Source organism: Prenolepis imparis, unplaced genomic scaffold, assembly GCF_030444845.1.
Source record: "Prenolepis imparis isolate NDT839.2.m4 unplaced genomic scaffold, iyPreImpa1.0 SCAF_4, whole genome shotgun sequence".
NCBI lineage: Eukaryota > Metazoa > Arthropoda > Insecta > Hymenoptera > Formicidae > Prenolepis > Prenolepis imparis.
This window is the reverse complement of record NW_028141162.1, coordinates 8,960,781-8,973,279: the sequence shown is the minus strand read 5'-3', so window position 1 is coordinate 8,973,279 and position 12,499 is coordinate 8,960,781. Positions and strand designations below refer to the sequence as shown.

General features: G+C 35.7%; 2 protein-coding genes across 3 annotated transcripts in view; one reads left to right on the top strand and one right to left on the bottom strand.

Annotated features, from left to right (window-relative positions):
* LOC145935313 (neurobeachin-like) overlaps nt 1-8,591 on the bottom strand; it is a 134,753-nt gene extending 126,162 nt beyond the window's left edge. Inside the window, exon 1 of one of the 2 annotated variants that reach the window (XM_083036517.1) lies at nt 8,112-8,591. In XM_083036517.1, coding sequence (XP_082892643.1) covers nt 8,112-8,270 — 159 coding nt within the window. In that variant the 5' untranslated portion in view covers nt 8,271-8,591. The remainder of the gene's footprint in view (nt 1-8,111) is intronic. The other variant, XM_083036516.1, reaches the window with a different exon arrangement.
* Nucleotides 8,592-9,488: 897 nt separating this feature from the next.
* On the top strand, nt 9,489-12,279 carry Septin2 (septin 2). The gene is made up of 8 exons (XM_083036515.1): nt 9,489-9,638; nt 10,131-10,248; nt 10,358-10,694; nt 10,808-10,919; nt 11,016-11,208; nt 11,312-11,439; nt 11,532-11,705; nt 11,804-12,279. Exons 1-8 carry the CDS (start codon nt 9,534-9,536, stop codon nt 11,975-11,977), a joined length of 1,341 nt encoding a protein of 446 aa, XP_082892641.1. The 5' UTR covers nt 9,489-9,533; the 3' UTR covers nt 11,978-12,279.
* Nucleotides 12,280-12,499: the final 220 nt, after the last annotated feature.

Here is a 12,499-nt window from a genome sequence, read left to right as displayed (position 1 = left end):
TGTCGATAACAACTTCGCTTATCACTCGGCATCTCTCTCTCTCTCTCTCTCCGGGGAGATACGCACCGATATAAGAGGTAGTCATTATCGATATCTCGTCCCGTACTGAAATACGGCCGGTTGTCGTTAAATCGTAATTAATGATTCGCGCTACGGTAAACGCGATCGTTGGAATGGCGCTTTTACAAATACACATGCGGGATGAAAATTAATGGACGGAAATAATGCCTTTCATTAATCACATCGTGCAGGTCCTTTGCGAATGGCTCCGGTGAAAAACACGTTCGATAATAATTCTTTATCATTTTTTTTTTATCAAGGTGAGAGAAGGCTTACCTTGTCTGCGAATTAAATTTTTATCTATAAGGTAGTATACATTCATATCGAAAATATGCATACTCGTATAACGAGAGGTAATATTTATTATGAAAAAAAATACGACCCGCGTCTTTAGAACTCTGCCTTTAAAACTTTTGGTACGAAAGAGAGTGATATAATTTTTAACTTTGCATCATTATTCATATCGCGTCGTATTAACTTAGCTATTTACCGCGCCATTGCATTATTGTCTATCGCCATTATGCAGAAAACTGGGCTGGCAATATTGCCAGGCTCACGATGCCGAGTGTATAGACGCGTTGACATCTCGGCGGTATTGTCTTGTTAAACAAGGACATTGCCAAACTATGCTTACGCGACGCTTATGATTTGATAATGGCTTAATGCCTGCATAGACGTATGCGTTGCGAATACAGCCAGGACCGACGTCCGCTATGCAACCTGTTACCGCAACCACAATTAATTTATCAAGTTAAGACGCAGTTATGTCATCGCCGTTCCAACACCAGTCATGCCACTGACTGCACGCACGGTGTTTCGCTTTTCTTCGCGACGTCTAATTAACTGCGCTTTCATGCTTTCATGCTTAAATATTCCAACTCGTCCATGGAGAAAATATATATAATAATAGAAATAAAAAGTATTTTCTCTTTCCTTCAACGCACGACGTAACGTGCATGTGTATATATTGCTTTTTTTCGGGTAGTGCTGTGTAATAGTACTATTCGTTATAATAAACGAATTCGCTGCGAGTTTCATGTGGACGAAGAGCGAATACGTGCGCATCATAAAACGAGAAAACGAAGGGAAATTTAATTTACAGACTAACTCGTTAGGTGCATCGCTCCTCCGTTGTTTGCTTCTACTGCTGATACCGACAGCAGTATTACGTTCTCCAAATATTTCCGAAGAGCGCATTTCGCGTTTTGCGCGTGTTTTTTATAATACTTCATAAACGATGCTATCCGCGACGCCGGATCCAAACTTGAGATAATCAATAGTCGTGTGACACGCAAAGTCACGCCTACGCGCATAGAAAGAAGGCAAACCGTATATCCTGCCCGTAAATATGAGAGTGAATGTCGCTGCGGATATCGCATAATTTTATTTGCTTCAATCGAGCTCGGAAAACGACGTGAAAAACATGAAAAAAAATAAGAGAAAAATTTCCGAGATTTATATGTAATTATTTTTAAAGCTTTCACATAATTAAATAGGGAATTATTTTATAAGTTGCCATGCGTTAAATGCTTAAAAAATGTTTCAGACGAATAAATGTTATTTTTATCGTAACGTATCATATCTATGACAGTGAAAAATCGCGTTTCCCTTATCAAGCTCTTCAGTCGATATCTGCCGATTGCATTTCGCGTCGATCGTTTCGCGAGAGATAATTAAGCGCGTAGCCCACCGTCAAATTAATTAATAACCATTCTGACGAATTAACTAAAGGTTCATCAGAATGTTCACAAAATGTATGAGTGTCCCGTATACGTAAAGTATTTCTCGCTGCCGCAAAATCACGATTAGCGCGAGTATTGGTCAAATTGCGCGAATCGAATCGGCCGGAGATGTATACAGAGTTTAATGATACAGCGGTCAGACAGCCATTACAAAACGGTATTATGCGCAGTGTGCATTTGACGATTGTGTTTGAATTGACATTATTCGTAGACCGCACGTCAAAACGCTCTTCTATATCACGCATGCACGCATGTTGCACAAGGGAAAATAATATCAAATGAAACGGAGATTGTGCGTACGCTCGCCAAAATGCCCGAAGCCAAAATGCCATTCAATAAAATCAATCGATAATAAAGTCCCCAAAATAAATATGTTTAATAATAAAACGTTTACCTTGACACCGTACGAGAATTGCGAAGAATTAGTATGGTCCAAATATTCTTCTTTTTTAGGAATTTAACATGTCACGATATTAATTAAAATATTACGTTATTACATCATGTTATTATACTTGTAAAATATGATGCAGTTACACATATATATACGAGGATTTATTTAACCGGTGTATTTAATATATGCATACCGTGGTTTTTTTTTAAATCGTTTTAAATGAGATTCTGTACGCGCAAATATGTAATTACGTATACCGTGTGTAAAAAAAAATAGATCCTGAAATAGACGCGGAAATCATTATCGTTATCAAAGCTATTCTATAATACATTTATTACACAAAAGATAAGATTATGTCAACTTGTGCTAATTTTATATTTTGTCTGAAATCATAAATAAAATCGTTATGTTGCCACTTTTTCTATGAATAAAATATCGTCCTCTTTTTCTGTCCATGCCCAGAGTATTTGCGGCCGCTGTTTTCCACATTTTCGTGTAAAATAAAATTTTGAAAATTTAACTTACATTACTTACATTTCTCTCTCCCTCTGTCTCTCTTCCTTTATCTATCTTTCTCTACCATTTACACCCATTGAACAATTTCTGTCAGCCGATGCGCGAGCATAACGCATGCACGTCAGTCAAGTCGCATGCATGAATGAAATCCGTGATCGATAAATATAGATATACGCGTCCCGATATATGTATAAGCAGAAACAGGCAATGGCAATAGATGGTGTTTTCTCCCTCTCTTGCAATACATCCAGATCTATATTTCCATTTATATGGAAATTGCAAAATCACGCTTTTGTTCGATCAATTAGCAACGGACTATCGGCGGTACGTGAAATCGCGGATATCGCTTATTCGACCGAGGGACTACTTCGTTACGACAACCTGTGCAATCCATTATCGCGGAAGATTACGGCGGGACGCGAATGTAAAACGATTAATACCTTCGTGAATGATACATTGCTTCGACGTTAAGGGATCCGAGAAACGCGTGCTGAACAAATAAGCGACCCGCGCGGTTTATCGTTGCACACTTGCTCGATTAATTAAAGGAATTAAGTGAATATCAAACGAAATAATTAAGATGTAAAAACTGTGTCAACATGCAGTGCACGATAAATAAGATATCGAATAAAAATTGTTGAGGCCGTGAAATTATCTATTTTCATTTCTTTTTGCTCAATAACGAAACATCGTTAAAACAACATTAAAAAGTTAGGAAATATTATAATATAAATAAAAAAACATTGTTTATCTGTGAAATTATTTCTCCCTTTCTCTCTTTCTCTCTCTTTCTTGTTTTGTCTAATATTAAAAGATAATAAAAAAATATTATAAGTTTTGAAATATAATATAACTGAAATATTGTGAAAAAATTTATTCTTCTTCTCTTTATTTAACAATCACAAATTTATGAAAATACTCCAGAGTGTAAGCTATAATGCCCTATAACTTTATTCTCATAATTAAAGAATATTAGAGTAAAATTTTTAATTATTTACAATAAAAAGAAGATTATGAAAATATTCCAGAATGTAGCTATAACTATAAGCCCCATAACTTATAATTAATCTTATAATTAAAGGATGTTAGAGTAAAATAAAATCTTTAATTATTTACAGTAGAAAGAAGATTTATCGTGTATATACAACACGCGATGTTTTATAACATAAAAGTGAATGTCGTACGTAAAACGTTTCGCTAAAGGTAAATCGAGGGAAATAAATAGAAGCTACCGATACGAACCCTACCGAGGTTGAAAATAAGCTTGCATATGACGATATGTGCAGTTAAATCGATTAACACCGACTGCACAATGGTCAAAGCTACGCGCACGCGGCACAAAACTATGTCATGTCATAAGTATAAATAAAATATTTTGTAGAAAGTGACGACTACAAGTCGCCCTCTCTCATAGGCCAATGTGAAACAATGATGTAGAACACAACCGGGCTAATATGAATATAATGTCAAGTGATGAATTGGATCGCAAATTTGCACCTGATTATTGCACTGACATTCATCATATCGATCGATGTCAAATATATAAACGCTTATGTAAACGCATTGCATCGATTTCCAATTGTAGAAGCTATATCATCAATTGATGACAAAATGACCCATTAGAAATTCTCATCAGATAGAAAAAAAAACATATTTAGAAAAAACAGAATATGTGTTATTTTGCTAGAAACGAGAGTTTTTTTTGGAATAAAATGGAACAATCAGTTTTTTATACAACTTTTTCTCACACTTGATATACATATATATGTATAATATCATTGTTATACATGTAATTAACATATTCTAACGTATTGCTTCTCACATATAAATTGATTATAAATATTCTCAAGAATAATAGAGAAACATATTTAAGTTTAAATGACACATAAAAGCCAAACGGGGATGATAGTGCATCGGAAAAAATAATCTTCGTTGAAACTGATTATTCATGCACAGGGCACGTCTTTTTTGGTCTGGTACCAAGAAATAAATAAATCTCAATTCGAGTTTCTTTTTAATAAACCCTCTATCTCCCCTAAAGCTAAATTCTCAATTTGCTTTTTTTTAGCTTTGAAGGTTTATAAAAAAAACTCTCGAATTGAGATTTATTTACTCCTTGGTCAGATCAAGAAAAATCGATGCTCTTGTACACGAATAATCAGTTTCAACAAAGATTATTTCTTCCTTGAAATCGACGCACTATTATCCGCGTTTAGCTCTTATTTGCCGTAAATTTAAATATAATTGTCACATCGACAGACTTATTAAAGTCTTAGTAGATAATAGAGAAACTAGTCAAACATTATAACTTAAAGAAGCATTAAAGAAGTATTAAAGAGGCTAATGAAATATTTATCTAAAAAATTTATGGCCCAGTATAAATATTAATCACCTGACAGCATTTTTTTTATATGCGCAATATCACGTTTTAAGGTCACCAATGTGTTTCTACATCACGTTTCGCATTAATATATCTTACGAACTGCGAAAATAAACTCACTCACAATAATAATTTGATAATCAATATTACATCAATATATCAAGTTTTAAAGCGTTATATTTATATAAGTTTTACAAAATTTAAGTTTCGAAAGAGAGTAATTTAAAAATAATTTAAGAGAAGTTAAAATATTAATCTTCTTGATAAAATAATTCACTCTAAATGTAAAATTACTACAAATTGTTCCTACAATGTTATACATACGATATAATATGATAAAGTAACATCCAAATTTTTCCAATCGTTAAAACTGTGACATGCAAAACTTGAATAAAAATATTACAAAATTAATGTAAAATTTTGCGAAACAATTGTGTCATTTTAAAACAATCGTAAAAAAGCTACGTGACTTTTATACATAAAATGTAATAAAATAATCGATTATCAATACAGACATTTTATATCATAGCTTTTCAATTAGAAATATTATATGTGTAATGACTTAATACATTCGCATTCTCTGCGAATCATAAGATTAAATACTCTGGCTTATGCAATAGGTATTATTACGCGACTGCGGATAAAGTTAATCGATTCAAGATCGAACGAAATGTAGTGTTCGATATTAGCTTCCAAGACGATCACGCCTGCCTTTACTCTGATCATTAATAATCGCGACAGCGACGCTATTAACTGATGACGAATATATTATCGCGGAAAATCAATTTTTGCTTGTACACAAAAATATCGAAGGCGAAAGAGAGAGGGGGGGAAATAGAGAACAAGAGAACAGCAATGTAATCGAAATCGATAATATGGAATATTCAGCCAATGTCGAAATACGAATAAATGTTTGCAAGAATACAAATAGCGCAATACGTACATTTTGTGCGTACACGCACAATTCAGAAATATTGGTAACGAGCACACGTATAGCAGATATATAATAATATAGTAAATTTATCGAATATTCCGAGCTTCACGTGTTATTATCGTCCTATATTGCGATATCTATAATATACATGTGCAATTTGAATACCTATGTATGCCTATTGCAAATAGTAGATATCAATCATACACAATGACGATAATAATATCTATAACAAAGCAAGCGAATGGCACAAATTACGCGACCGAACATTCTTCGACGTTTATTGATTTCGCAAAATTGAGGACTATTAAATTTAGCTAGCTAAGCTACAATAAGAATCGCGACGCTTTTAAGATTAAGCCCCGACAAAAAAAAAGGATATAGGTTTTTTTTGTATATTTTATACAAAGTATTTCTTCAAAGAGAGGAGGGTGCTCACGCGAACGATCTACCAAGAGAGGCTATATCGAACGAGGTTAAATATAAGTATAAAAGTTACGAGAGGGTCTATAAGTTGGAGAAGAAACGCGTGTTCGAACGACGCGGCGGTCTCGATGATAGCGTAAGTGACTTTAAATGCAGAGCGAGGAGACAGAGAGAGAGAGCGAGCCGACCTGACGCCAATCGTTAATCGGCGCCACGTGCGGGATATTTGCGGACGAGTGTTCCGTTTATGCGTGCTCTGATCTTTCCAGAAATCGTTTCATCGAATCGTGATTCCTCTCGTCACGTGACATAAAAATTCGCGATTCGTCGCGATTATTAGTTTGACAATCGCGCGCGCGAGATCTTTCGATATTATAATATTCGATAGTATCGTGAAGGCGCGAGGTCGATCGACGAGCGGCGCTGATAAGAGAACACACGTCGTTCTACGTGGCCACGTAAAAATCCACGTAAGCGTGATCGCGCACGCCGTTGAAATAAATGCGAGGCGATATCGCGCGACGAGCGAACAGAGCGCGCGCGATCGTTCTCGATGGTGATTGAAAAAAAAAAGAACGAGAAGCGAGATTCGCTTCATCTCTCCACCGGAGATTGGGAATTTCCAGGAATTTTTTTTAATGACAGGCATATGTCATCATCCTACGCGAGAAGATGGACAAGTTATAGATAGAGACGGAGCGCGACAGCGTGTAGACGACACCGAAACGTCGACATGGAAAAACGTGTGGTGTGTCGTGTATTATTACCGACTCGCGAACTCGCGACTCATCTACCTATTATCGTATTTGCAAATACGATAATTACGCTTGCGTAATTACGTATGTGCGACGTTCTTGTCTCGTTGCAGAGAGACGCGAATCCGAATATCGCACTTGCCATATTTAATGAACACGACGGACGGCCGATTCTGGCATCTCTGTTTACCTATTATGACAATCGATGTGTCGATTATCATGCGGCATATTTTGGGGGCCAAATATGCGATGTAATTACGGAATTCGGTCCTTCGCCGAGGCGGAATAACGCATCATCGCGCAGATCGAAAGCGTCTCGGCGTTTGCATCAAATTAACGCTTCGATAATTTGCCCTCAAGCATAGTTCTCTTCTCGCAATAACTATGACGATCGTGTAAGTTTAAAATATATAAAGCAGATAGTCAAATATATACTGTATAGAGACGTATAGAGATATAATGACGGTAAATTTCGCGCGAGTATAAAATCGGAGCAGAACGATTGAGAAGAAAAAGTTTGTTCATCACCAATGTAATGTAAAGGTGAAGTTATGCTAATAAACTTTCAAGGTCCGCTCGCTGCTGACGCGATCGACGTATAAATACATGTACAAGTTAAAAAAACACGCGGCCATAAAGAGGTTTTCTTGATGGAAAACGAGGGCGAAGCTCCTCGGAGAAGCGAATTCCGACGCCGCCGACGATCGCGCGGAGGCGAGAGTTTGACAGCTCAACTGTCAAACCGAGCGACGATTGGGGTCGCGAGGAGGCGACGCGGGAATCGCGCTGGGGCGAAGCCGCCTCGGTGCCGAGGTCGAGGTCGACGTCGACGACGTCGACGACGATGACGACGGCACCCGGTGCATATCCTCTGCTACTGTCAGCGCGCATCATCATCGGTGAAACTCACCAGGTGTAGCACGGTGTTGACGACCTCCCGATTCGACACCTGTCCCACCTCGATCAAGCCGATCAGCACGGCGAACTTGAGGCTGTCGTTCATCGCCATCGCAACCACCTCCTCGGGCCGCTTGATGTCACTAAACGGCGGGCTCTTGAGGTCCGCCATCGCAACGGCGTTTAACGCGACCGCGTCGCGCCGCGCGTTAACACTCGCGAAGCTAACCGGGATCGCTACGATCGCTTCTCGCACGAGGTTACGGTCCTATCAACGGGAGCGTTTCGCCGTCACATGATAATACAACACAAATTGATCTGCCATGTTAGAAAGTGGGCACTGTTGTGAGGGGTCTGCCAGCCGCGCCGGCCCGAATGTTCCTAGGCAGAGACCAGCGACACCGTCGCACATACACACGCGCGCATGCCGACGTTACCAAACGACGACGAGCGCATGTCGGCGGAATATACGAACTCGCGTCGATGCGACGAAATTATATTTAGCGATAAGAAAGCATTTACGAATATCAAGCTCATTAAAATTCAATTAATTGCACGTTTCTGACGGAAAACTACTGGTAGAGAAGGAGATAGACTCGCGGCAACATCAAAATTACAGTAGTAAAATATTTATTAACTGTGATCAATATATTGAAATTTAATTAGTATGCTACATTCCATCATCTCATTGTTATTATCATTATTATACTAATATCTATGTATTCAAATAGAATCTTTTCTTAAGAAATATATATGTGTGCGTATAATATATAAATTTATATATAAAAAGAAAAAAGACTTGACAAGTAATATATATGCGTATAATAATGAAAGTCTTTTAAAATGAAGCTCTTTCCAACATGACACAATTCAAAATACCTGTTTTATTTTATTAGATTTTTGTGCTTACAATTAAATTTGCTGCAAATTAGTCGGAGAATCTCTCGTGCTACTATGTATTTATCATTTATCGCGGTAAGAAATCATGGATGGAATTCACGATGCACCAATCAAACTTAATCAAACCAATTTACACTCCCGAGTCCCACTTGAATTGACACTGGACAAATACTACGCCCTATTGATAATATTTCGCAGCTGCAGCTGGAGCATGCGTACTCCAAGTTGCAGCAAGAGTTATGAGTCATTTTTCAATCAAAAGCACTAGAGAACGAGCTCGGTCAAAAGTAGCCCGACATTTTGCCGCGTCTCCTCTTCAGTATCGCCATCTACATCCACGTCGGAGCCCACGCGGAATCGTGTGATCAAGGTAAATTATCGACATTTACAGGTTGGATTATGCGTGGATCGAACGATGATTTTATCGACTGCGTGGAGGAATTATTTGATCACGTAATTCTGTCGAGCCTCCGAAGTGGAGGTAGGTGGCGATGTTAAACGACACTTGATAAACGTCAGGACGGACAACTCCGGGATGGCCGCTCTCGGGCTTCTTCCTGCCCAGATCCAGACTTGTTCGCGTCGTGTTCGCAACGAACTTGCGGGAAAAATGGCGACAGAGGAGATTGACCGTGCCAAGGTACTGGGAAAATTTTCACATCCGAGCCTCCTTTTTGCTGATGCTACAAGCCTAGCAATTACAGTTTCGTTAAATAACGGAATCGCGTGTGTATCTGTCATCTCGAACTTCGAACTGCATGTGATCTATCACCGGAAAATTTCTCTTCGTATTTAATACATTATCGCATTTTAAAAGAATCTTCTGTCGTAAGAGAATTATTATATCCGTATCTATTAATTATAAGTTTCTCTATTCGTTCTTTTCTTCGCGATCGTTTTGTCGAAGTATCTTTAATATTGTTATACAAAAAATAACTACAATAGAATGTCTAGATCTCTATACATACAAGGCTGTGTGTCATAAATTCAAGGGTGTTGGCTCTCTTTGGAATCATAACATAACTGTACATCAAGTTGAACGTTCCTCCAATGCATTTATTTCATCCATTTATGGGCACAATTGTCATTTTCTCTCTAAAGTACAATAATAACATTTAATTTCAATTATTAGATGGAATCTATGCTGCGTACCCTAAAATTGTCAGGACATGTTGGATTTGACAGTTTACCCAGTCAGTTGGTGAATAAATCAGTACAAAATGGATTTCTATTCAATATTCTCTGCATTGGTACGACAAATGTTTTAATATGATTTTAATAATTCTTATATGTCAATTATAGATTATTTATTATTATTAATAATATATATATTTTGACCTAATTTATATATGTCGATAGGTGAAACTGGACTTGGAAAATCTACACTTATGGATTCTCTTTTTAATACAAGCTTTGAGTCTAGTCCCAGCCCCCATAATTTGCCATCGGTAAAACTTAAAGCACATACCTATGAGCTGCAAGAAAGTAATGTTAGACTGAAGCTGACTATTGTTGACACTGTTGGTTACGGCGATCAAATCAATAAAGAGGACAGTTTCAAGGCAGTTGTTGATTACATAGATGCACAGTTTGAAGCTTATTTGCAGGAAGAGTTAAAAATCAAGCGTAATCTTGCAACTTATCATGACAGTCGTATCCACATCTGCCTTTATTTCATATGTCCTACTGGTCATGGGTAAGTATCTAATGATCTTACAAATTGCATTTATTATTAATATATAAATTATAAGGATTGCTTATGTATATATATATATATATATATATATATATATATACTTATGCTTTTAGCTTGAAATCCATTGATCTAGTATGCATGAAAAAATTGGATACAAAAGTTAATATCATTCCGATTATTGCTAAAGCAGACACAATATCAAAAACTGAATTACAGAAATTTAAGGTATGTGTTGCATTTCTATCGAGATTATTTTCATATTCAATATTTATTCTATTATTTGTGCTATAATCTTTAATATTTTTAATATTTGTATTTCAGAGCAAAATTATATCTGAATTGCAAAATAATGGAATACAAATTTATCAATTTCCAAATGATGATGAAACTGTAGCAGATATAAATAACACCATGAACACCCATGTACCATTTGCCGTTGTTGGCAGTACCGATTTCGTTCGCGTTGGCAACAAAATGATGCGCTCCCGTCAATATCCATGGGGTACAGTTCAAGGTAAGGTATAGTAATAGATTTTATTCATATTAATTCTGTAATTTGAAAAAAGAAATCAGAAACGTCTTTGTATATTAACATTCTATATATTAAAACATTACAGTTGAAAACGAATCTCATTGTGACTTTGTAAAACTACGCGAGATGCTGATAAGTACTAATATGGAAGACATGCGCGAAAAAACACACTGTCGCCATTATGAACTTTATCGAAAGAAGAGATTAGAACAAGTATGTTGTATTATTTGCTAAAAACTTTAAAACATCAAAATTTTTAATATTTGAGAATTATCTTTTTCTTATTGTCGCTTATGAATTTTTAGATGGGGTTCAGTGATGTTGATAGTGATAACAAGCCAGTAAGTTTTCAACAGACATGTGAAGCAAAGAGATCCATTCATTTACAAGAATTGCAACAAAAAGAAGATGAAATGCGACAGATGTTTGTTGCTCGAGTCAAGGAAAAAGAAGCTGAATTAAAAGAGGCAGAGAAAGAGGTAACCATTTTTTAAATATACCAATATATATCAAATTATTATATCTGTTATCTTAGTATAACTGTTACATATTTTGTTAATTCTGTTACATACTTTAGCTGCACAATAAATTTGACAAGTTAAAGAAAGATCATACAGAAGAAAAGAAGAAATTAGAAGAAAGTCGTAAAAAACTTGAGGATGATATACTGGAATTTAATAGACGAAAAGCGCAGTTTGCACAGCAACCCCAACATCATACATTAACATTAGGCAAAAGCAAAAAGAAGTAAAGAATATCACGAATACATCTTTTTATACCATTTGAATATAATCACGTTTTTTAATTGCATTATCCATTAAGAGTATTATTACTTTAATTACTGTATACCTGAAATATTTTATATTTTATTATAACATTATATTTTATTATAATATATTTAATCAAATACATACCAAAAATTTTTCTAAGGCTTATATGAGTCACATATGGCTCATGGCATCATACTATGTAGAAATAATCTCAAGAAAAAAATCTTTAATCAAACATTTATTTGTAAATTAATTTGTAATAAATTTGAATTTTTATGAAATATATATTTAGTACACAAGTAAAAAATATATTTCTCTTGTATAATTAATTTATAAGTTAAAATAATTTTAAAATATAATGTAATAAATATATAATTATCAATTAAATAAAAGATAATAAAATCTTATTCATAATAATTATGTAAAATATAATAAAATTTTTTTATTTTTGCAATTGCCATATGATTATTTAGGAAAAAATGGCATTACGCAAGATTGATTCA

What these genes read in the sequence shown, in the direction of transcription:
- Septin2 (XM_083036515.1), top strand. Translation starts at nt 9,534, where the DNA reads ATGGCCGCTCTCGGGCTTCTTCCTGCCCAGATCCAGACTTGTTCGCGT. An exon ending in ATATGTCCTACTGGTCATGG is followed by an intron (nt 10,695 to 10,807) that starts GTAAGTATCTAA and finishes TTATGCTTTTAG; the next exon opens with CTTGAAATCCATTGATCTAG. An exon ending in GAAAGAAGAGATTAGAACAA is followed by an intron (nt 11,440 to 11,531) that starts GTATGTTGTATT and finishes ATGAATTTTTAG; the next exon opens with ATGGGGTTCAGTGATGTTGA.